This window comes from Mus caroli, chromosome 2 (assembly GCF_900094665.2).
Source record: "Mus caroli chromosome 2, CAROLI_EIJ_v1.1, whole genome shotgun sequence".
Taxonomy (NCBI): Eukaryota; Metazoa; Chordata; class Mammalia; order Rodentia; family Muridae; genus Mus; species Mus caroli.
Genome location: NC_034571.1, coordinates 13,898,157 through 13,923,990, shown reverse-complemented (window position 1 = coordinate 13,923,990; position 25,834 = coordinate 13,898,157). Strand labels below are relative to the sequence as shown.

General features: G+C 38.6%; 1 protein-coding gene across 2 annotated transcripts in view; it reads left to right on the top strand.

Annotated features, from left to right (window-relative positions):
* The window catches only part of Nebl (nebulette), a 365,879-nt gene that overhangs the window by 272,043 nt on the left and 68,002 nt on the right, over nt 1-25,834 (top strand). Inside the window, exons 12-15 of one of the 2 annotated variants that reach the window (XM_029474616.1) lie at nt 6,140-6,241; nt 7,120-7,221; nt 16,478-16,591; nt 22,964-23,068. The exons of the other annotated variant lie outside the window; for it this stretch is intronic. Of the exons in view, the coding sequence (XP_029330476.1) occupies nt 6,140-6,241; nt 7,120-7,221; nt 16,478-16,591; nt 22,964-23,068 (423 nt within the window). The remainder of the gene's footprint in view (nt 1-6,139; nt 6,242-7,119; nt 7,222-16,477; nt 16,592-22,963; nt 23,069-25,834) is intronic. 2 annotated transcript variants of the gene reach the window in all.

Here is a 25,834-nt window from a genome sequence, read left to right as displayed (position 1 = left end):
GTGGGTAGCGGGGGTCGTGGGTAGCTGGTGGGTGTCAGGCAACCCTGCGCTCCCGCTACCCTGGCGCTGATCCGGCCGGGTGAGGCCTGTGGCCCTACCAACCTGTTATCTTTTGTATATTCACAAAACTCAAGTCAGCTTTCTATGATCTGTTGGCTGGGAGACTGGGTATTTATACTCTGGAGTCTCTGTTGCTGCTCCTGTTCTGACCCTACCTATTCTTAGGATGCTCTTCAATGATCCAAAAGAGAGTGATTTCTTTTTTCAGTTTTTCTTTCTAAGTATTTATGAATAAACAAAAGACTCAAACAATCCAACAAGATTTTCACCTTCAAATAAGCAGAAGCTCTAAGGAGAACAGAAGTACTTGGAGTTGGTAGTGGTAACCTTTTGTATAACTGAAAACTTTAGTGAGTGGTCACAGGAGGGCAAAAGCCACAGCTCTTGTGATGGTATCCATTGGTGCTCACAGTAGAAAAGGAGTTTGGCTTTAGACGTTGGTGAAAATGTTTGCTTTGTCAAATGACATGGATGGCCCTGGACAAGTTACTTATGCAAAGGGCACGCTTTTGTATCTGTCATGTGGGGAGGCAAGCAATAGTCTTTACCTCTAAGGGTTCAGTCAAGCTTTAAATGAGACTATATCTTTAAAGAGCTCCCAAGAGGTCTTTTGCTTCATGAAATAGTAGACCTATCTGGCCTTCCTCCAGCTTGAAGGGCAATTTGAGAATTTAGGGTGATATGACAGTTAACTAGGACCAATAAAAAGAAGTCCAATTGTTCAAAGGGTCAAATCACTATGAAGTAAATATGAAAAGGGTATCAGGTTGGAGAGGCAAATTGAAAAAAGTCCCCAAACCCTTCTCTTGTTAATACTGCCATTAAAAATTTATTCCACCCGACCTATCTAAATCCTTTCATATTTTAACAGATGTGCCCCAGGCATATTTTTCTAATATAATTAGAGAAACTTGAGGTATTTTTTTCACCAATGATTTTCCCCAAAACTTATGCTTGCAATGAAAACCCCAGTTCTGTTATTGCTTCTCACCAACCTTGCATAGACAGGAACCAGCCAGTCATTCTTCCATAAGCCAAGTGCCTCTCAAGTAGCCATTTTTAGTTTTATAGGTTGTGGTATGACTGGAATGGTCAGCTTTCCTAAGGTTGTATTCTAATCAGTTCAATGGGATTAAAAAGTGCTCAGACTTGATGGTTTTTTCTAAGCATGACGTGTGCACTTTCTTAAGATTAATGAAAACTTATCAGCAGTTAAGATTCTGATCCCTTCAGAAAGTGAAAAAGCTTGTAGACAATTCAGCGAAATGATACTAGGACAATGATTATGGCTTTCTGAGGTTCCCCATGGGGCTTATGATAACAGCGTTTCAGGATTTAGCATCAAAAGTAGTATTTGGTTCATCTCCCAGAAAGAGTCATTAGAATGACTTCTCTCTCTCTGCAGAAGACTGTGGCCTGATGAGATTGAACTGTGAAAAAGAAAATGTTTATCAACTGTCTAATAATGTAACAATAGTGATAGACTGTTCTAGATGGAACTCTGGGGTTTATTCCATCTATTAGGAACTTGAAGGTTTTTTCCCTGTTTGTTGTATAGCTATACCTTTACTTATATTCAAAGCAGTTATATCCTGTCATAGAAAACAGTATGTAACTGAGAGCAAAGAAGTGCTTTCTGGAGGCTGTGGCTTAGCTAGTGGTACCTTGCTAGTATGAAAGAAGTCCTGAATTTAGTCTGCAGTGCTTACAAATAAGCAATCCTAGTCTATACGCCAGTTTGAGGTACCTAGAAAGGCACTCTGATAGCAGCATTTTTGATGGTTATAAAAGGTTTCTTTTAGAGCATTACACTTTGACCTCCCTCCCTTGTAGTCCTCTGAAGACTCTACTTCCCTCCTTTTTCTTCCACCAACCTAAGAAGCCTTCTTTCTTGGTTTCTCTGGTTTTACCTCACCAAGAACTATTTGGTTCCTCACTAGAGTGTCCGAGTGACTGGTTGTGACCATTGGGATTTGTTGCCTGTTCATCTACCTGCTTGCACAATGCTTGGCATCATCTGTCGGAGCCTTTCATTCCTCTCCAAGTGCATTGCTTTCCCTCCAAGGACTGTCTGTGGAGACTTGACTTTTGATCAGTTTATGAATTCCCCAACCAAGGAGTGCCGCATGACCATTATATAATCCTGAAGAGCTTGATGAGAACTCCTGCGTCGTGTCTGCCTGTCTTTGGAGACCAAAGCATCCATTTTCTTTCTCCTTTCTAAATCCTGTGAGCGTTCCATTTATCAGCTTATTCTAACCCATACCTAAAAAGGGAAGGAGATCCTGAAGGATATGGTTCCAGCTCTAGACGTGTTGATACAGCCCAATTAAGTCTAGACAGTTCTAACAGGGATGGGATGGGATGGGCATTTAAAGAATTAAATGCACATAAACTATTTAGCACAGCATGCGACACACTGAACACATTACATGAACGAAGAAACCCACAAAGGATTTGGCCGATGTGCAGCAGAAACAGAAATACTGAAAGGAGAGAATACACAGGGACTGAGAAACCACAGAATTGCATAAGCATGAGGCCAGGACAGCTGAATGTGGTGAAACAGGGCCCAATCTGGAGCCAGATGGTTGGTGGGATCAACTGCTTTCCTGGAGATCATAAAGAATGGGTATGATTCTGCAGAAAACCATGATCAATGTTTCTAGAGTTAGAGATGAGAATTCATCTCTGTGCACCTCAAGTAAAAATGGAGAGTTTATGGGTTTATATACAGTCTCACATTGGTATCCATGTGAGTGTGGACTTAGGATTTTTGTACATATAGAAACCCATGGATCATCATATATTACATATATGAGCATACATTATTATATAGTCATATAGTCATATATGTTATTATTAAGTATATATTATATTAAGCATATATTATTAGGTATTAATAACTTTTATCTGCTTATGAGTTTATATATGTGCTCCCATATTTTAAGCCACATCTAGATTATTCAGAGCACCTGATACAATGTTTAAGTGCTAGGTTAATAGTGGTTGCATTTTGTTTTTGCAAATGTTCTTAATCTACAGCTGAATCCAATGTACAAAATGCATGGTTGTAATTATAGTTGGAGGCCCTGCTATTTATTGAAAGCTCCAGCTTCCTTCAGGCACGATGGATACAAGCCCCCTTACATTCTCATAAGAAGCTCTCTTTAGCCCAATAGTTTGGCTCTGATCAGTCCTGTCAGTGTCAATTCTGACTAACAGGGTCTGTGAGGACTCAGAGTCAACTGTTGTCTCCACCTGAAGCTATTTTTATAGCAGCTGATCCTAGAGGAAAGAAAGATGCTACTTTATCCCTATTGTCCAGGGCTTTTGGATGCCCCTAGTCCTGGTTAGGTCCTTATCATGATTTCTAAATGGGCTTGCCACTTGACTGGCTAGCCTGGATATAGGAAGGTTCTGCTTCATCACTGAAGATGAATTATTAGTGAATGGGAAGCAGTTTCCAAATGACAGATACTAGGAGCCTGGGACCATGATGCAATCAGGAAAGCACTTGTCTCCCAGTGACAAAGGCCAGTATTTAGATACCCAGAACTCAAAGAGAAAACCAGCATAATGGCATATATCTGTAATCCTAGCAACAGCAAGGTGGGAGGTAGAAACAGGGTGATATGACCAATAAACAAAACCCAGTCTGGTCCATGTGGTGAAGTCATGCCATTGAGAAAAACTGTCTAGAATAAAAGGTAGAAGGTACCTAAGGACTGACACTTGAGGTTGTTCCCTGACCGCCATATCCACACCCACACCCACACACCCCCACACACACATGTAATACACGCAGGAGGTCATGCTGCCATTCTGCATAGGGTCAGTTATCCTAACAGAGAGTATGATGGAGTACTTGCAACCTGAGAGTGTCCTGGATGGCAGCAGCCTCCTTTATTGTGACATTTCCCCCATCAGTGTTGCCTCAGAAGAAGGTGAACCAGATCCTGCGCTTTTCCCCTGCGTGGCTCCATGGTGTCCTCCTGTTTGAATGTGCAGCTCATGTCAATCTTAATATTTGTTTTGAGTCACATATGCCGGCCTCTAATTTGCAATTTACATGGATGATGGGGCCCTATTCAGAATCCCGCTCCTGCAGCCTTTGTGCGGTTCACCTCACACCATGCAGTCATTAGGCGGAACAGCATATAATTAGGTAACCCATGTAAAGCTGTGGTTTCTGAAAGGTTGCAGTTCTTTTCAAAAAGTGTGGGTTTCCATCTTTCCTCCCATTCTTCTCTAGACAAAAAGCCATTTCCCTCCTGGTGGCTCTCACATGGATGTTGTAACTTAAAGGCAGTTAGTCTTGGAGGTAGATAATAATTTGGTTTGTTTTTACCTGAGGACTGGGTTTTGTTTACACAGCTTGTGTTTAACTCAGTGTAGACAGGAACTGAGTTGCTGTCATTTGTAGAGGAGTGTATTACTCTTTGTAGCCAATGAAATTGCCCTGTTTAAAGAGTCCCGATCCTTTCAAATCTACCTCACAAAATAACTCAGTTTTCAGTTAATTTTTATATTTCTTTTACTACTTTGTGCGAAACTTACCTAGAATTGCTGGTGAAGGCAACACTTATGAAATCTAAGCGCCAAAGGAAACAGATGCTCTCTATGAAATTGTACCAATTGTACTGAAGCTGTCTTCATTTGTCAGACAGGTTCATGATAGTAAATGTAGTTTTTAAAAATAGTCACAGTGTGAAGACTCTCACAAGCTCATGAAAGATTAAGCAGAAGCATCGCATTTCACTGAAATGAAGTCCCACAGTGCATTGGAAGCCCACTGAAGTATTAATGTCCCAATGTGTTTACTCCTGCTTATTGCCACTGACGCAAGTGGGAAAAGCAGTGGGGACTTCTTTAAACTCAGAAAAGTGAAAGGAAAAACAAACAAACAAACAAGTATGTGCATGCTACCAACCCTGGGTCATAGTGATCAGATAGGAATTCCTTAGAATCAGATTCTCAGGGCCCACTTACCAAGATTCTACAACAGAAGACTAAGTGGAGCCCAGTGATGTAAATATCTTAATGAGTGGGCCATATGGTGCCATTACTGAAACTTTGCTGGCAACATTAGGAATGTGTTCCTTTGTGTGGGTGTCTTGTGGTTCATATGTCTGTATTCTCTCCCTCTATGTTCTGAAAAAAATATAGATTTAAAAATCATATACTTTACATCATAACTGTAGCAGAATATATTCTACTGGACAATTCAGTCTGCTTCTAATAGAACTGTATCTCTTAGCTAGGACTGTAACTTATGACACTTGTCATGACAAGGAGAAGCAGAGGGATGAGGAGATGTTGGCTATCAGGCACTGTATTAGTTCTGTTCTGCTCTTTCAACCCATTCATCAGTCTAGGTAGTGGAAAGAAGCCGAATGATCTAAAGTACTTTACACTTGTTAGCACTTGTCTGGTTTGCTCTTTAAATTTCTACTTCTCACCCTGAGACTGATTTATGACTAATATACATTCAGAGGGACACGATTCCTTAATGCAGTTTTTCTTTGGTAGAATTAGACCATTAGTAATGACTTAATCTATTAGGAGATAAGTATCCCCTAGGCACGGCCATCTGAGGCATTCAGCTGAAAAGGAAGAGGAAGGTGTAGCAGCCAGAGTAGAGAATGGGGTTACCTAGCTGCACCATCTGTCATCCCCATGGGAGCAATAATATGCATTTGTGTGTCCAGAATTGTCCTGCATCCCTGGATGGGTGGATGGATGAATACTGGCTGAGAGGACAAGCAAACACACTTAAGCACAAAGATTACTCAGTGCTATACAGAAAAATCCTTTCAGATTGACTGCACCCTATTTTTGTTCTTCTATTCAAGAGTATATATCTATTTTAGACACATTGATGGGCATGGGATGATATAAAGGGGGTTAATATCAGAGGAAATGAATGATCTGCACAAAAGACATGAAGAAAGTAACCTTAGTTCAGTGTGTTCTCAAAGCGAGCATGGCAAGGATAAATGATTCTATCGAAGTGAAGGTAGCTAAATGAAATGACTTAAGTTATACTTTTTCCAATTGAAACTGTCTCTTTCATCAGATTTCTTACAGAAAAGATGTGCAAGGCACCCACACGTATACAGCGGAGCTGGACAGACCGGATATCAAGAAGGCAACTCAGATCTCCAAGTTCATAAGCGATGTAATTTCTCTCTCTTAATCTTGTGCAAATCAGATTTCTCTTTATTTTGGAGGGAGATGGAGCACAGCGTTCATAGTTGGAAGGCTAATTCATTTGAATTAAGGACATCTCAATTTTGTCCTGAGTTACCCATTTGAATATGCAGATTGTTGGGGATGTGCATGAATTGCCCGTGTGCAGTCTGACTATGCCTAGTATTAGCGTATTTTTAGAGGCACACACACTATTGGGTATATGATCGCATTCAGATGTCTCAGCTTGGAAGCCAGACTTGTCAGTCTCCTGATCCTGATTATTCTCTCAGCTCACTCCCATCCAGGGAGCTCCACTTGGCCTCTTCCCATCTGTTGCTGGTGATTTGCCGATTCCTTTCCCCTAGCACTTACTTCTGCACACTGCCTGCATGCCATGGCTGTGACTTGTCTTCTCCAGGACACTTTTCCAAGTTAATGCCATTTTGCTTGAGCATATCAAACATCCATCCTGGTTAAAGTTAACTAATGGAATAACATAAGTCCACATCCCTTAAAACTAAAAGCAAAACTAATTCAACTGCCTGGTAACCAAGTGTCCGTTTTCATGGACAAAATGATAAATGCTATCTGAATAAAGAATATAGAGTCTTAACTTTCCAGGAAAGCTCTTAGAGTCTTTAGAGATAAATATAAAGATGATGATGACTGGCTACATAGGTTAAAATACAAAATTGTTTTACTACTAAAACTAAATTCCTGCTTTAGCAGTCACTATTTTAGTATTTGGTATTTAGTGTAAAGTATTTTTAATGGGCTAAAGGACTATTATATTATATTATATTTTGATTAATGTTAATGTAATGTAAAGTAGGAATATTAAAATTTTCTCATTTTTCACCTAAGGCAGAATACAAGAAAGGGCAAGGCATAGTGAATAAAGAACCTTCTGTAATTGGAAGACCAGATTTTGAACATGCTGTGGGAGCTTCTAAACTTTCTAGTCAGGTAAGACTTGAGCATGATAATCATTCAATGGCTTTATTCATAGGTTTTATTTCAAGGAGCGTATAAAATATTTCATCTTAGATAATATCTTTAACTGCAAGAATAAACCAAGGGAATGTTTCTGAGGCCACTCCAGCCAGTGTTCCAATAATTGTAAACTTGAGCAGAAAAAAGTCCAATTCTTAGATCAAAGTGCAGCCTTCTCTCCAGGCTCACAGCTGAACCCGTTTCATTGTGTTTGGCCATGCTGTGTTTCTAGAGACCAGCAAAAGCCAATACCAAAAGTTATATTTTTATGCCTGTATACACAAAATAAACACACATACAATTTGAACTTAGTAATAAAGTATTTTCTCAATTTAAAAACATTTTTAAAGTCCATAAATTCTTGAAATCTGATTTCAGAATATAAGACCTGAAGAGTCTTCAAACCTGGAAGGTAAATGGCTTGAGAGTTTAACAGGTTAAAGTTTCAATTTTCCCAGAATTATATAGATGCCATCCAATTACAATGAGAATCCAAAAGACTTTTAAGAATTGGCCTGAAATCATTTCAAAGTTTCTGTGGACAGGAGTTGCCTGAAAGAATCTTTAACAGCGTGAGGCTGCAGATCAGTGACAGGGAAATACCAGAAAACCGTTTGAATAAGTCAGTTTATATTGAGAGCTAAAACACTCAATAGGATAGAATAGGCATGCCTGAAATAGATTCTAGTATGTCTAAGAACTTAACATATGGCAAAAGTGTTGATTCGAGTCAGTGGGGGAAAGATAGGACCATTAATAAATGGTGCTAATTGTGGTAAATGAAAACTGTATCGGCTTCTTTAGCCCTATACAAAAGTGAAGCTAGATTAACAATACAAATGCAAGCCAAGTGTGATGGTACATACCTCTAAGTCCAGCACTCAGGAGGATGTCAGAAGGGTATAGGCTCAGCTTGTTCTACAGAATGAGACCCCATTCTCCAAGCAAAGCCAAGCCCAAACCAAATAGACGAATACCACCCAGAAAACCAGCAGACATGAACAAAATAATTAAAATACTAAAAAGAAAATGCAGGAGTCACTATATGGCACACAGGGTTTGTATTTTAACAAGACCAGATGTCTAGAGGTTCTAATGGATAATAAGACACAATGACTACACAAACATTAAAATCACTGCTGCAATTCGTGACCCATGCTTCTAATTCAACACTCGAGAGGCTGAGGCAGGAGGACTGTGAATCGAAGGTCAGACCAGGCTACATACTGAGACCCTGTGTCAAAAACCTCAGGTAAGTAAGGAAACATGGAAGTTTACTCAGAGATGAAGGTGTTAGAGTCAATAATGATGACAACAAACTGATGTTTTTAAAAATACATTTATAGTTTTTGATTTTGGAAAAGAATCCATCTCATATTATACTTCAAAATGGAGCAATATAAATAGGTAAAGGTCTAAAATATAACTGAAAAATATAAGATAAATCCTAAGTCTAGAAAGACATACTGGGGCTCTTGGTTTGAGATTCTTGGTATTCAAGATCACCATAATGCTATTTCTTCCAAAATTAATTTTAAAGACTCTATGTAATCCCATTTCAAATTCAAAGTCTTCCTTTTAAAAAATGAGGATCAAATTAAATAACTGAAAAAAATCAAACAATTTTGCAATTTATACAGAGAAAATATGAAAATAGCTTTTTGAATAGTAAAAAGAGAAGCAGTCATTTCAAAATATTTGAAAATATGCTATATAATATATATATATAATAATTTTTGCCATGAGATCTTTTTTAAAAAGTTGTTTTTACTGAGTATGTATTTATGAATGCTTGAGTGTGTACCTGTGTGTAAAGAAGCCCATGAAGGTCACAGGATGATAGTAGATAGCATGTGGCTGGAGTCATAGATGGTTGTGATCTACCATCTAAGTATGAGGAATAAAACATCAGTCCCCTGAAAGAGCAACAAATGCTCTTCATTGCTGAGATATCTCTCCAGCATCCTCATATGTTCTTTAAGGTGGAAACAGAAATGACTAACAGCAAAGCAGAAAAAGTGAGAAGAGAGGTGAATATGATTCTACAGAGAGGAAAGTTAGATAAATGGCCAGTAACCTTGTGAGAATATGTTCAAATTTATTAGTAGAAAAAAGAAATGCCAACAGAATTTAAGTGAAATGTCACTTGTATCCATCAGCATTCTGTCGCTTGCTTGTGTGGGGAAGAAGGACATGTCGTTAGAAAGGTTTTGTGTAGGAGGTAGTTTTGAATTGGGCTTGATTTAATGGGAGAGAAGTCTGCTCAAGAAGAAAGCCCCAAATAAAGGCAGGAAGGTGACTGAGGACAGGAGTGGGGCCTCTGATAATGGGATATCAGTTATGACTATAAAAAGGAATTTAGGAGGACTTTTAATGAGCAAAGGATCAGTGTTGTATTAATTTTGACTATATGGCATTGTTTAGGGAGTAGAATGAAAATAATATGTTCCTTTTATAAAACAAATTAATGTACTTTTGCAACTTGGCACAAACCCACTATACCTGGCAAGAAGGACTCTCAACTGAGGACATGCCTCTATCCAATTGGCTAGTGAGCATGACTGTGTGGGTATCTTTCTGATTGCTGCTTGGTGTAGGAGGGCCCAGTCCTCTGTGGGTGGCATTGTCCCTGGGCAGGTTGGTCTGGTCTGAATAGAAAAGGCAGTGAAGGAAGCCAGAAGAAGTCTTGCATGTCTTCATCCTTCATCACTATCTACTTCCGTTTATGCCCTCATTTCCCTCAGAGATGGACAGTTCCCCACGAGTTATTAGATACAATAAACCCCTTTCTTCCCGAGTTACTTTTGATCGTGGTGTTTTTAGCAGCAACCATTCAATTTGCTCTCTTAATGATTTGAAATTCAATAGCATTGAATGACTCCATAATGTACCACCGCCACCATACACCCAACTCTTCGTCCTCTAAGATAAACTCTGTAGTTGTTGAACAATGACTCCCAACCCAACTGTTATAGGGATGATACACTGTACCATCAAAGTGATAAAAAGAGAAAGTATTCCCATATGTTACTACAGGGTGTGTGTGTGTGTGTGTCTTTAAAAAGAACATATTATTACCATTTCAGCTGTGGTCACTCCATTAAACTACTACTTACAGGTGCGAAATAAGTCATCACAGAAATTTGATGTGAGATGGCTTGTGCAGACATTACTCCTGGCAGATTAAGATGTCAGCACTGCAGGAAAGGTTGGCCTCTGACAGAGATGAAAGTCCCATGGGCCATCAGGGAGTGGTTGCAAGACTCACACGGGAAATGATCAACCTGCCAGATATCTCCGGAGCTATAGTGGAAGAGGGAGGCAGAGAGAAGGGATGTGTATGTGAGGTTCAGCAATACAACTGTGACTTGTGCTAATTGTTTTATGGTTTGCCAGGCACTTTCAATTAGAACAAAATCTCTGTGTCTTGGAAGGCTTCTAAGGCATGTGAGACTGAGAATAGGCTTGGACAACACTCTTAGGAGAGGCCTAAGAGATCTACTGAAGTCCTGGGCATCCCTAATAATTCCTATTAAGAAGGCAAGAGAGGTTGGACTTGCTTTGGGTTTTGCATGTACATGGGTGGGTGCCATGGAGCACATGTATAGGTGAGAGAAAAAATTACATAATGTGGACCCAGGGATCAAACTCGGGCCATTATAGTTGGCAGCTACAACCCTACCCTACTGAGCCGTTTCGCCAGTTTCCTCCATGACTTATACTCTCATTCTTTGCAGTGCATGGCACTTTCCCATCAGCCACAGAGCAGATTGTACAGAGGCAGTGTGGTCCCTTTCAGTGCCTAGAAAACTTGACTGTGGAGTGATACTCTTGGGCTACACTATTGGTTCTATTGCTTGTTTGCTGAGTGACCTGAGACATGGTGCTTTGTTTCTTTATTTATATAAGGTTGATTTGACAGCAGTTGCAGCTACTAGTTAGAGTTATTACAAGTGCACTGTTAAAGTTGTGACCTGGCCCACAGATCACACGGTTCCATAAGAATCATTTTGAATAGATATTTGGAGCATTTTCACATTTACTTTTCTTTTAGACAATTTCACATACAGGGCCGAGTGAGGGCAGGAACTTGGACTCTAGACTTAACTTCACTCCATCCAATACTCCCTGTGAGTCCTTCGAATAAAACCTCAATCTCAGTATTTATTTTCACATTTCAAATTCAGTTCACAAGAGGCTGACCATTTGATTCCTCCGTGGACTTTTAGAAATATATTTTTTCAATCTCAAATTATATAGCTACTGAGTGACCAGATGCTTAAACAGGTTGCAGTCTACAAGTTTTCTGTACCCATTAGCTTTACTTTGCCATTGGTCTTATAGTCTGTAAGTTTCTGAAAGGGGAAAGGTGGGCATAAGGGTGAACAGGAGTCCTAGAATAGCTTGTTTAATGTGTGTTCTCGAGTGCATCAACCTGAACAAAGGCCAGAGTGTAGTTTCCTATTGTCACCAGTAACTTTGAAGGGCATACACCTTCTTGCTCCTAAGCCAATAGCAAAGGCACAGACGTATGCTAGTTGGAAATGGTTTAGGAGTTCAGTAAGCAGGGAAAAGAGGTGAAGTGGGTGTGTGAGTAAAGGCAAAGGCAAGGCAGTGTGCCACTGTGTAGTGGCCAGGCACGCGTGGTGGCAGTGTCAGACAGCAGACTATGAGTGGGAGAGAGACGTTTTGCCTGTACACTGAGAGCTCCGTGGGATTTTACTCAGGCCAGGCAACAGAAGCGTGACCTAAACTATTCTTATACTAAATTGAACAATTATTTGGACCTTATAGATATAAGCTTTCCATTTTAATTTCTTTAAGATCTATATTTACATGCATGTGCATGACCATGCATGTACATGTGTAAATGTGCATGTGTGTGCCTGTGCATGTGCACGAGTGCATGTGAGTGCAGGTGCCAGAGGAGGCCAGACCTGAAAGTAGAGTTCGAGTTATTGGTAAGTCATCTAACATAGTTGCTGGAAACCAAACTCTAGTCCTTGGCATGATCAGGACTCACTCTTAAACCCAACCATTTCTCCAAGCCCAACTTTCTTTTTGAAAATTGGGAAGATATATATTATTATGTTATAGTTGTTTAAAAAATTAATAAAGTAAAATTTCATGTGCCAAGACAGGAATATTAGTTTCTGTGCAACTCAAATGTAAATGGATTGTCAAAACCATTAACTTAAAAGTTCTAAATGAGGATAATTGGTTACTATGTTCTTATATCAGCTGAATTTAATATTTGGAATTTGTCAGCAGGGTGAAAGGATTAAATTCTTGGTCTAGTTTTATAACAACAGTGAAACATTATAGTATAATAATTAATGTTTATTGCAAAATAGTATTTGCTGTATTGATAAGAATGAGCTTAAAACTTAAGAGATCCAATATGGATTGCTGGAAAAATTTAGTAATAAATAGTGTCCTTGAACTGAAGAAGGTATTAATTGGCTTGGAGATGCTCCCATTCTCCCTTCCTGGCAAGCACACATTCTGCCAATCTTCTGACACTGCCAAGCATAAGCTTAAATGTCATATCCCAAGTTGCCAATGTGAATGGATCTCTCTGTTCATTTCTGTATAATTCGTGATGTGGTATGTGTGAGTGTGTGTCTGTGTCTGTGTCTGTGTTAAAAATTGACTTGAGTGACTTAGCTCAGGGCTTTTAGGGTCATAAAATAAAATAAAATAGGCTGTTGATAAATATGTGGATGTCTTTAACAAAATTTCTTTGGATTCTTAACATTTGATACAAAGACAGGATGATATTATCTTGTAAAGAAAATAAGGACACTTAAGTCTCTGGGTTTATTCCCAGACCCAAAATAAAAACGAAAACAAAATGATGAAGGAAGTGAGGAAAGAAGGTAGGAAGGTAGGAAGAGAGGGATGGAGGGAAGGAGAAAAGAGAAGGGCACAGGTAGCATTCTATGTGAAATTCAACCTAAATTCTGATTGTTTCTTTGGTGTGTTCTATATAAAACTGTAATATATATATATATATATATATATATATATATATATATATATATATATATATTTGCTCACCTGTAGTTCAGTTTTAGCAAAGATTGGAAAGAATGGATATTTTTAGATACTTGGTATATTGTTTTCAGTGATAATTAAGGTCCACTCTTCAAACTTTACATGTTCCCCTAACCTTTGATTTTACAGCTATGCTGAAGATATGATTCTCTCTCCTTGCTGACTCTGGGGAGCCTAAGCATAAGTGTTACTGCAGGGAGCCAGGCACTGAGTGCTGAAAACTCATGTGTCCCATGTCCTGGTTGCATTGCTCTGTTTAGAGGCATTTAGAGAATTAGTTTAAATTCTGTCCTCATAGTTGAACCGACACAGTGGGGACTCCCTAAAGTCTAGTTATGGTCCAAATTTTTAGAAAATAATTAGGAGTTTGATTTTACATAATTGTTCTATTTATTTATTAGAAAGTGATGGGTGTCAGAGCTCTATATGTGCCATTCATAATGTAAATGAATTCACTTTAAGACTTACTTATAGAAATTCATTTATTTCTAAAATAATGGATCTAGGTAAAAGGAATCACATTTTATCTCAATATTAACACTTCTCTCTCCCTTTCCTCGGTGGTCTTAAAAATGGCAAGTATATCCTTTGTTCCATGCTTGGGTAAGCAAAGACATCCAAGGCTTCGCAGGGATCTCTTTGGAGATATGGGTGTGATAGGGAAGCAGACAGTGAACTGTGGATTGAAAACGGAACAGAATGTTGAACATGTCTGTTACCTTAGTGAGGGAGACAGTCGGAAGTTGAGAGACTTGACCCCTATCAGCCATATTTGATTCTCTTTATTCATGTATGTGCAATACTTGGAGAAGGCAGGAGGCAAGATCATATCAGTGTTTGGTTAATGTATTTTTGTATAATGCAGTTATTTAATGTAAGTTCATTATCGATAGAAACTCTTATGTTTGGTTTCCTGCACATCTTTTTACACCACATCACTTAGACAACCAAAGATTAGAAGGAAACCAAGCTTACAGCACTTTCCTCATTTTTACATTCAATATAATTATCTGAATCTTGTGGGCAGGAGATTGATAATTATTCCTCAGAAATATGCATGTATTGATAATTATTCCTCAGAAATATGCATGTTCTTAGAAGAGAAAATGCCAGGTTTGGTAACAGATAAACCTCCAGTTTTAGTTCTCACGCCAACCTACACACTGTCTTTATATCTGGTGCAATTGTGTTGACAGCCCCTAGTCTACACACACAGTAGGAAGTGGGCTGTGGTGGTGCTGGTTAATTCTCAACTCGACAGGGTCTAGAATCACGTGTGAGATGAGTCTCTGGGCATGCCTGTGTGAAAATTTTTGGTTATGGTACTTGATGTTGGAGAGACCCATCATGATTGTGGCTTGAGACCAGTCTATGGGCAGAGGTTCGAGGACTGTATAAAATGGAGGAAGCCAATTAAGCTACAAGCTTTATCCTTTGCTCTCTGCTGGTGTCTCTTGGATGATACCTGAGTAGCTGTCTCTAGCATTGCCTCTGTGGACTGTAACTTGAAACTGTGAGCCAAAATACATTCTCTCTCCACTTCATTGCTTTGGTTGCTGGTGTAGTTCATCTTAGTAACAGAGAACCCTCAGACAGGTTCTCTGGGAGCAAATGTTGAAGAACCTACTTTCTTTCTTAAGTAACTGAGACACACATTGGCTGAGGTGACAGGATAGGATTTGACATTTGGTGCCAATCAGCACAGTACAGCCTGTCAGTTGGTTAGAATTTCACAGCGACTGCCCAAGAACAGTTCTTGTAAAGCGACTGAGCAGAAGGAGGTTTGGCTTGGACAGGGGAAAGTGGACGTGGACATGGACATAGACATGAATGTGTGAACATGGCTGAATAAAAAAGATCCTTAAATGAGGCTGATGAAAGTAGTGAAGGAAATCTAAACATTTCCTATGTCTGTGCTCATATCTGATTTCAGAATGCAAAATAATAATTGAAAGAAATCATCTTCCCATTATAGTAATTCTTTATCAATTATTTAAAATGAATGTGTCTGGCAGCATGAATATCAGGACATTATTTTCAAATTGAACACATAGAAGATAGTTCTGTGCTGTTTTCCCACCAAAGTTTCACTAGCTTGCTCTCAAGACACCTGGCAAGTACCTCTGAAGACCATCAGTCACACCAAGCAGGGCCATGACAACGGCCATTTCAAATTCTGTTTAATAAGGAACTCAGCAAGGCAGAGCCTTAAGGCACGTGGATAAATGAGCTTTATGAGAATATTATTATAATAAAATAAAATGTTTTTACAATATTTTAAAATACTGTAAGATTGTAGAGGTAGCTGGAGAGACCAAACGGTTTCACTTTGCTTTTGAGATATGTACATCCATCTTTGTCAGTACGCATCAAGACGAGAGATGCGAGTCACTGGGATGTTAACCATGTGTCTGCTCAGGGAGAGAATTTGTCTACATCCCAGTCTATAACATGTGTCTATATGGTTTTTTAACTATGAAGAAAAAACTCTTTTTCCTTATATATAAAGAAGAAAATATTTAGACTGAATATTAAACATACTTCTTCTCTTGGATAAATTGAGAAGTTAAAGCAAGACAAAAATCAAAATTAAAACCAAAACCAAACCAAACCAAAAAACCCTAAAAATGCTAGGAAGCAGATGTAGAACATTGTAGAAAATATATTTTCTAAAAATTAGATTATAAGCAATCGAGATATGGATGTTGCCGAAAACACAGTTTTAAAAAGGAATCTTTGAACAAATTAAATGTGGATATCTGTATTTGGTATAATTCCCCGAGGAAAACCCATTCAGTTTCTGGACACATTTTGTAAGTGAGTCAGACCTTAAGAAGTGTGTGCTCTCAGTTTGAACTGATCCTGGGTTACAGGGGTACAGAAATGGAAACTGACCTGTAAAATTTTTTTATATTATAAATGCATAATTCTCATGAGCAGAGAATTTGAGCTCATGCCTAATGACATTCATGACCAATATTCAAGTAGCATATTAAAAATTTCTAAATGCCTCATTAAGCTTTATGGAAGGGGATGAATATCAGGAATTTAAATTCTGCAATGATTCATTTGAAAGGTAGCTTTTATTTGATCTCTTTAAAAAAAAACATAATTTCTTACTTTTCCACTAAATATGTGATTTCATTCAGTTTGTCCTTTTTCTTTATGATAGGTTAAATATAAAGAAAAATTTGATAATGAAATGAAGGAAAAAAGCCACCATTACAACCCTCTGGGAAGTGCGTTTTTTAGGCAACACCAGTTTGCTACTGTCCTGGCAAGTGATGTAAGTTATATTCTACAGAAATTACTTTCAATATGTTTAGAGTCTTGTTTTCCTAGAACTAACTGTGTTGTAATTACTGATATTTAATCAAGATCATGTAATTTCCAAGTAATTTGTAGTTGAAAACACTGAAGCATATTTTCGTGAAGCTTTTTTTCTAGAAAAGTATATTATTATAATTTGCTATTAATGGTTACTGCTTACTAATTAGTTAATAAGTAGGAACAGTGGTATGAATAAAATTATTGTGTCCGATCAAGAGTAGAATAGATTATAGAGTTTTTCAGGAAAGAAATGTATATTATCACAAATTAGTAGGTAGGACAACAATTAACTCATAATTATGCCCACAGAATTGGTTTATTATAAAGTACTACCTGATACATGGGGGTTCATCAAAAAGAAATTGTCATGAATTGTGCTGCTAAAGGTTTAAACTTCTTTCATTTTTATTATGCTAAATGCTATCTTTGTAGATTTATTTTCATGTTTTTAAAATTAAGAAGGATTTATTGGGTACAAAATGAAGTTCAGAATTTTTGCTAGGAGGAGGTATTGTCCAAAACTAGAAACAATGTCAAATCATTTTTTTAAAAAAAGATTCATTTACTACGTGTACAGACCCTTTCTCATCAGAAGAACTGAGTATCATGATAAGGTTCTCAGCCTCTTCATCTTTATAGGTGGCACTGGCTTTACTTTTCTTTCACTAATGTGTAGAAGGTATTTATGCTCAATAACAAGTCTTGGTTTGTGTCTGGAAGATAAAGGGAGCACGTTTGTCTTTCAGAACCTCTGGGGATATCATAATCTTTCTTTTCCTGGCTGATAATTTTTGAGTGTGTGCAGACAAAGAAGTGGGTAGAGATGAGCTAATCTTAAAGGAATCTAGAATTGAGCCTTAAATGCTCAAGGCTGAGTGAGGATCGGGCTGCCTGGATGTGATCCTGTTCAGCCACTTCCTGTTATTCCTTCAATCTTTCTGTGCCTCAGTTTTCTCATCTGTCAAATAGGAATAAATTAAAACAATTAGGGTGCTTTACATATGTTAAGTGTTTTTTAAAAAGTGTTGGGCATACAGATACTGTTTAATGAACTTAATATTAATATTTTGCTCTTACTACTGGTATTAAATTCCAAAGCAGTTAGAAAAAAAAAAAAAAAAAAAAAAGATTCACTTAGAATGCAAAGCAGCTAAAGCTTAAATTCCAGCAAAGTAAAACTGAAATAATTCTATAGCAGCATATAAAGAATGAAGCAAGGCTTCTTGTTATCTAAAAGTGGAGTTTCTACTATAATTACTGAAAGTGTGTTAACACCACCGTTTTGGAATATATAAACAGTAAAAGAAATTTAAATGTTTTCAAGTCCATAAGGAACCATTTGACTCATTCAGTAGTGAATCAGCACCATCTAGTGGCTGCTTGTAAATCCTGTCACTACCACTCATCAGGACCTTGTATTGGGGAGAAAAAGGATGAGTGAATCCATTAATGTAATCTACTATATAAACAAACCCAAAGAAAAAAAAAATCACATGACCATCTGAAAAAGCATTTGATATAATACATCACCTCTTCATGTTAAACGTATTGGACAGATCAGGAATTCAAGAGCCATACCTATACACAGCAAACCAACTGCCAATATCAAATTAAATGGATAGAAACTTGAAGCAATCCCACCAAAATCAGAGACAAGACAAGGATGCCAACTCTCTCAGTATCTATTCAATATAGTACTCGAAGTTCTAACTAGAGCAATAAGACAACAAAAGGAGATCAATGGGATACAATTTGGAAAAGAAGTCAAGGTATCACTGTTTGTGGATGATATGATAGTATACATAAGCAACCCAAAACATTCTACCAGAGAACTTCTACATTTGATAAACAACTTCAGCAAAGTGGCTGGATATAAAATAAACTAAAAAAAATCAATAATCTTCCATTATACAATTGATAAGTGGGCTGAGAAAGAAATTAGGGAAACAACTCCCTTCATAAAATTCACAAATAACATAGAGTATCTTGGGGTAACTCTAACCAAACAAGTGAAAGATCTGTATGACAAGAACTTCAAGTCTCTCAAAAAAGAAATAGAAGACCTCAGAAAATGGAGAGATCTCCTATGATCATGGGTTGGTAGGATTAACATAGTGAAAATGGCTATCCTACCAAAAGCAATCTACAGATTCAATGCAATCCCCATCAAAATTCCAACACAATTCTTCACAGACACGGAAAGAGCAATTCTCAAATTCATCTGGAATACCATAAAACCTAGGCTAACAAAAACAATTCTTAACAATAAAGAACTTCTGGGGAATCACCATCCTTGACCTCAAGCTGTACTACCAAGCAATAGTGATAAATTGGTACAGAGACAGACAGGTAGATCAATGGAATAAAATTGAAGAAAGACCCACAAACAAACCCACAAACTTATGGACACATGATCTTTGACAAAAAAGATAAAAATAAACAATGGAAAAAGAAAGCATCTTCAATAAGTGGTGTTGGTCTAACTGGTAGTCTGTATGTAGAAAAATGGAAATAGATCCATATTTGTCACCTTACACAAAGCTCAAGGCCAAGTGGATCAAGGACCTCAACTTAAAACAGATACACTGAATGTAACAGAAAAGAAAGTGGGAAAGAACCTTGAACTCATTGCTATGGAGGGAAATTTCCTAAACAGAATTCCAATGGCTCAGGCTCTAAGATCAACAATTGATAAACAGGACTTCATGAAACTGAAAAGTTTCTCTAAGACAAAAGACACAGTCAATAGGACAAATTAGCAACCTACAGATTGGGAAAAAACTTCACTAACCCCACATCCTATAGAGGGCTAACAACCCAAAATATATAAAGAATTTAATAAGCTAGTCTCCAAAAAACAAACAAGCCAATAAAAAATTGGGGTATATAACTAAACTGAGAACTCACAATAGAGGAATCTCAAATGGCCAAGAAGCACTTAAAGACCTCCATATACAATCAGATACACCGAATATAATAGAAGAGAAAGTGGGGAAAAGCCTTGAACACATGAGCACAGGGGGAAAGTTCCTGAAAAGAACACCAATAGCTTATGCTCTAAGATAAAGAATCAACAAATGGGACCTCATAAAATTACAAAGCTTCAGTAAGGCAAAGGACACTGTCAATAGAACAAAACAGCAACCTACAGACTGGGGAAAGATCTTTACCAATTCTATATCTGATAGAAGGCTAATATCCAATATATACAAAGAACTAAAGAAGTTAGACTCCAGAGAACCAAATAACCCTATTAAAAATGGGGTACAGAGCTAAACAAAGAATTCTCAACTGAAGAAACTCGAAGGGTTGAGGGGCACTTAAAGAAATTTCAACATCCTTATTCAGCAGGGAAATGCAAATCAAAACAACCCTTAGATTCCACCTCACACCAATCAGAATGGCTAAGATCAAAAATTCAGGTGACAGCAGATGCTGGGGAGGATGTGGAGAAAGAGGAACACTCTTCCATTGCTGGTGTGATTGGAAACTGTTACAACCACTCTGGAAATCAGTCTGGCGGTTCCTCAGAAAATTGGACATAGTTCTACTGGAAGATCCAGCATTTCCTCTCCTGGGCATATTCCCAGAAGATGCTCCAACATGTAATAAGGACACATGCTCCACTATGTTCATAGCAGCCTTATTTATAATAGCCAGAAGCTAGAAACAACCCAGATGTCTCTCAACAGAGGAATGGAAACAGAAAATGTGGTACATTTACACAATGGAGTACTACTCAGCTATTAAAAACAATGAATTCATGAAATTCTTAGGCAAATGGATGGAACTTGAAAATATCATCCTGAGTGAGGTAACTCAGTAACAAAAGAACACACACAGTATGTACTCACTGATAAGTGGACATTAGCCCAAAAGCTTGGAATACCCAAGATTCAATTCACAGATCATATGAAGCCAAGAAGAAGGAAGATCAAAGTGTAGATGCTTCAAAGCTCCTTAGAAGGGGGAATAAAATACTCACAGGGGAAATATGGAGACAAAGTATGGAGCAGAGACTGAAGGAAAGGCCATCCAGAGACTGCCCCACCTGGAGATCCATCCCATATATTGTCACCAAACCTGGATGCTATTGTGGATGCTGGGAAGTGCTTGCTGATAGAAGCCTGGTGTGGCTGTCTCCTGAGAGGTTTTGCCAGAGCCTGACAAATACAGAGGTGTATGCTCACAGCCAACCACTGGACTGAGTGCAGGTTCCATGATAGAGAAGTTGGAGAAGGGACTAAAGGAGTTGAGGGGGTTTGCAGCCCCATGGAGGGAGCAACAGTGTCAACAGGCCAGACCCCCCCAGAGCTCCCAGGGACTGGACCACCAACCAAAGAGTGCATGTGGACCTGTGGCTCCGGCCACATATGTGGTAGAGGTTGGCCTTGTTAGATATCAGTGGGAGGAGGGTGTTTGGGCCTGAGGCTGTTTGATGCCCCAGTGTAGGGGAATACCAGGGCAGGAAGACAGGAATGGGTGGGTAGATGGACGAGCACCCTCATAGAGGCTATAGGGGGGATGGAATAGGAGGTTTCAGAAGTGGAAACCTGGAAATAGGAAAACATTTGAAATGTAAATAAAGAAAATATCCAATAAAAAAGAGAAATGTTTAAAGTCCTTAGTCATCAGGGAAATGCAAATCAAAACTACCCTGAGATTCACCTTATACCAATTAGAATGGCTACAATCAAAAATTCAGGTGACAACACATGTTGGTGAGGATGTGGAGAAAGAGGAACACTCCTCCATTGCTGGTGGGATTGCAAATTGATACAACTACTCTGGAAATCAGTCTGGTGGTTCCTCCAAAAATTGGAAATACATCTACCTGAAGATTCAGCTATACCACTCTTGGGCATTTATACCCCCAAAAATGCCCCACCATGCCACAGGGACACATGGTTCATGATGTTCATAGTGGCCTTATTTTTAATAGTCAGAAGCTGGAAGCAACCCAGATGTCCCACAGAGGAAAAATTGATACATAAATTGCGGTGCATTCAATGGTGTACTATTTAGCTATTAAGAGCAAGGAAATCTTGAGTTTTACAGGCAAATGGATGGAACTAGAAATTATCATCCTGAGTGAGGTAACTCAGACCCAAAAGGACATGCAGGGCAGGTACTCACTAATAAGTGGATATTAGGAAAAACAAAGTACAGAATACCTAGGATACAATCCATAGAATTCAAGAAGGTTAACAAGCAGAAGGGCCCAAGTGAGGATTGCTTCAATCCTACTTGGGAGAGAGAAGAAAACAGGAGACAGTGGACAGACCTCAGTGGAAGGCAGGAGAGGGAGGGGAAGAGGGGAAGATGAACAGGTATTAGGGACAGGAGAAAAGCCCTGAGGGCTAGCAGAATGAATGGAAATATGCAACCTCTGGGGGTGGGAAGCAGGTGGACCCTCTGGAATGTACCAAAGACCAGGGAGGTGAGAAACTCTCAGGACTCAAAGGGAGGGACCTTAGATTAAATGCCAAACATTAGGGAGAAGAAACTTCTAGAGTCTACCTCTAGTAGAAAGACAGGGCATCAAGTGAAGGAAAAGGGTTGCTATCCTACAATAAAAAATTCTAACACAGAACTGTTCCTGTCTAAAAGAATTGCAGGGACACAAATGGAGAAGAGACTAAGGGAAAGGTGGTCCAGGGACCCGCCCAACTTGGGATCCATCTCAAGGAGAGACACCAAGGTCTGACACTATTACTGATGCTTTGGTGTGCTTACAGACAGGAGTCTGGCATGACTACTATCTGAAAAGGCCCAACACGCAGCTGACTGAGTCAGACAGAGATACTTACACCCAACCAATGGACCCAACCATAAGGGACCTCTATGGTTGAATTAGGGAAAGGTTGGAAGAAGCTGAGGAGGAGGGTGAACCCATATGAAGGCCAATAGTCTCAACTAACGCAGACCCCTGAGATCTCTTAGACACTGAGCCACCAACCAGGCAGTATACACTACATGGTCTAAAGCCCCTGACACATATTTAGCAGAGGATTGCCTGGTCTGGCCTCAGTGGGAGAAGATGCAAGAGTCTTGAGGACCTAAGGAGTGGGGAGACCTGGGTGGGGGTATCCTCTTAGAGACAGGAGAAGTAGAATGGGATAAGGAACTGTAGGAAGGGGAATCAGGAGGTGGGCAATGGCTGGACTGTAAAAAAAAAATAAAAGAAATAAAAAGAGAAGAATGAGCAACAAAAAGAAAGAAGGAAAGAAGGAAGGAGGGAAGGAAGGAGGGAAGGAAGGGAAACCATTGCTTGTGTCTTCCTGTTTTCTTCTACTATATGGTATTTTATTCCGTGTCATTTTTGTAGGTGAAGTACAAGAAAGATGTTCAAGCCATGCACAAGCCAATTTCAGATCTCCCAAATTTGTTGTTTTTAGACCATGCTATGAAAGCCAGCAAAATGCTCAGTGGAGTAAGTGGGCTGTCTGGTGGCCACTGTAGAGTAGACGTGTGGAGCCGGGGATGCAGTGTTTCTGTTTGTTCCTGGTCTTACCTGCTTCATTAGATGTGCCTGTGTGCCATGCTCCCAACAACTAACGCACTGAAAAGTAGCCACCTGCCTGTACAGACCCCATGGCAGCCATTGTCTCGTTGTAAAAGAGTTCTTTTCTCACTTTACCCATTTCGTACATGTATGGAATGTATTTTAGTTCCTTCAGTCCATGTTACCCTCTCTTATCCCCCATTCTTCTTCTGTTCCAACCCCTTCTTCTTGCCAATAGATGCCCCTCCTACTTTGATGTCTTTGTGTGTGTTTGACACACTGAGTTTAATGAAGGCTGCCTGCAAGCACGAGGGTTGGGGATTATTTGCTGGATCATGGACAGACCTATATTCCTCGGAAGAAAGCGATACCCAAAGTGGGTTCTTGCAATTCCTTTCATCTCATGAGCACAAGCACACTTGTTGGTATTGTCACAAGCAAGAATCCGTTCTGTCTTTCTTCTTCCCATTTCTTCATTTGTATCAGAATGAAATCATTTGATGTTCATATCTTTCAGTCAGGGATCTTCTTTTATGAGAGCCATGCTAGCATATCATATATGTTATGTCTTCAGTAGCAAGCATTCTTGTTTATATATAGTATATATAAACACATAAAATATAGTCACAGTTTAAACTATTTTCTCTGACAAGAAATCTTGAAGGTGCTTATATTTCATGGTCACTATAAATTTAGTCTTGATCCGTTCTACATTATCTGTCAAGTCAGAAGGAGGACTTCATGTCCTGTTGGTAATATTTGTGTTTACTCTCCGTATGGTCAGTCCCTCAGAACTCTAGCCTGCTGTGATACTGTTTCCACCCTTGGTACATCTGGACGCTGACTTCACCAGCTCTTACAACTGGTAACTCCTGGACACTAGTGGCTCCACTTTGTACATAGCCAGATGCCACATGTTAATGATTGACTCTGATTTGACCTAAAGTTATTTCCATGCCAATTCTAACAATAACCACCCATTCACTTAAAAGCATTTTAACGAACAGGATAGATCTGGATCAGATGAAGAAATACTCATTCTGTAAGGTATGAGGAAAAGTGAAGGTAGTCTTTTAAGTAGCAGAGTCCACTGCGCTCAGGATAAAGCCACTCCAAGGCTAGATCCCCAAACCTTAGTCTTAAGGGAGCTTCAGTTCTTAGCATTGGCAAAACACCATTTGTTATTTGTATGTCCACTTGACTTTGCACATCGCCATCACCAGCCTTCCTAAGGTGCACACTGCACATAAGTGGTTCACACTTACAGAGATTAGTTTTTAATTTATTTAAAAATTATTGGTATAGTTTCTGGTGTTTGAGCCATGGTGACAGCTTGGAATTAGCCTTTGGTGTCAGGGCCCTTGGGTTGCATTGTCCTGCTTCACCAAGCTTAGCATCCACTGGCAACCACATCTCAACCACCCTTGCATTTCTATTCTGGTTTCAAGCTTTTCTCTGTGACACACACACTCATCTCTCCATTTCCTGCACTGTCTGCATTCTTCATTCTCCAATGTCCGGCTTTTGTCCTGTGGTGGTGCTTGCTGGACTGTCCCCTACCCATACTCAGGCTGATTCTCCTAGGAACATGGGGATTCGTGTGTAAATGAGCAAGAGTGTTTACCTCTCACCTGCAACATTTCTTTTCAAAATGTTGATGTTGGCTTTGCGGTAGAGAAAAATGAATCAAATTTTAGTGTACACACTCTTTGTCATCTCTCCAACATTTTATTCATTATTCACTGAGTTTGATCTCTCGTCTGCTTCAGGCTGTATCATAGAAATAATTACATCACTCAAAGAGCCAGAGAGTTTGATTTTCCCTTAATCATTTACATATTAAAATTGTATGATATTATATATGTCTTAAATTTTTTATAAGTTAGAATAACCTTTTAAATATTTGTATAAAATGAATAGAAATTTTCTTGATGCCTATTGGTTACTGGATTTTTTTTGGAAAACGTTGAGAAAGAGATTTGTTGTAGGTATTTACCAAAGTTCAGAGCTAGTTTGCTCTAAATGGCTATTTTATTACACATCTCTAGATGTATTGGTCCGTATCAAAATTTTTGCATTTTAACGTGTCATGTGTAGAGCAGGATGAGAAATTTAAAAGCCTGTGCACAATCACAAATTCAATGTCTGAAGAAACACTTTGCTGTGGAAATGGAGCTTTCAATTTCCTTATAACTTTATATAAATTTAAAAATTTTATGCTATGTTATTCTACATAACCTCCACTAGGAGGCAACAGAGACTATTCAATACAGAAAAGCCCCTGCATTAGAAATTTCATTTGCAGATTGGCGTTCAAAGGATTTGGTTTTAGCCCGTTTTTTAGTATATATCCATTATTCTGAGTATAATTCCCTCAACTTCATTAGTTATGGACTTTGATCCCATATTAGAATATGTTCTGCCTTAATGCATTCAAATTATAGTTGTTTAATAAGTAGATATTATAAAAAAATCTAAACAAAGCATAAACATTTTTTGATATCTTATTTCAGGTTTAAGCTTTGCCTTTTGTTAAGTTAGATTTTATTTAGTTTTAACTTAAAATTCATAGAGTAACCCAAGATGTAATATATGAACTTTATTAAGACTTTCCTGTGGTGCTTTTCTTTTTCTTTTTCTTTTTTTTTTTTTTTTTGCAATTTCTTTTTTTTTAATTTTTAATATTTTTTTATT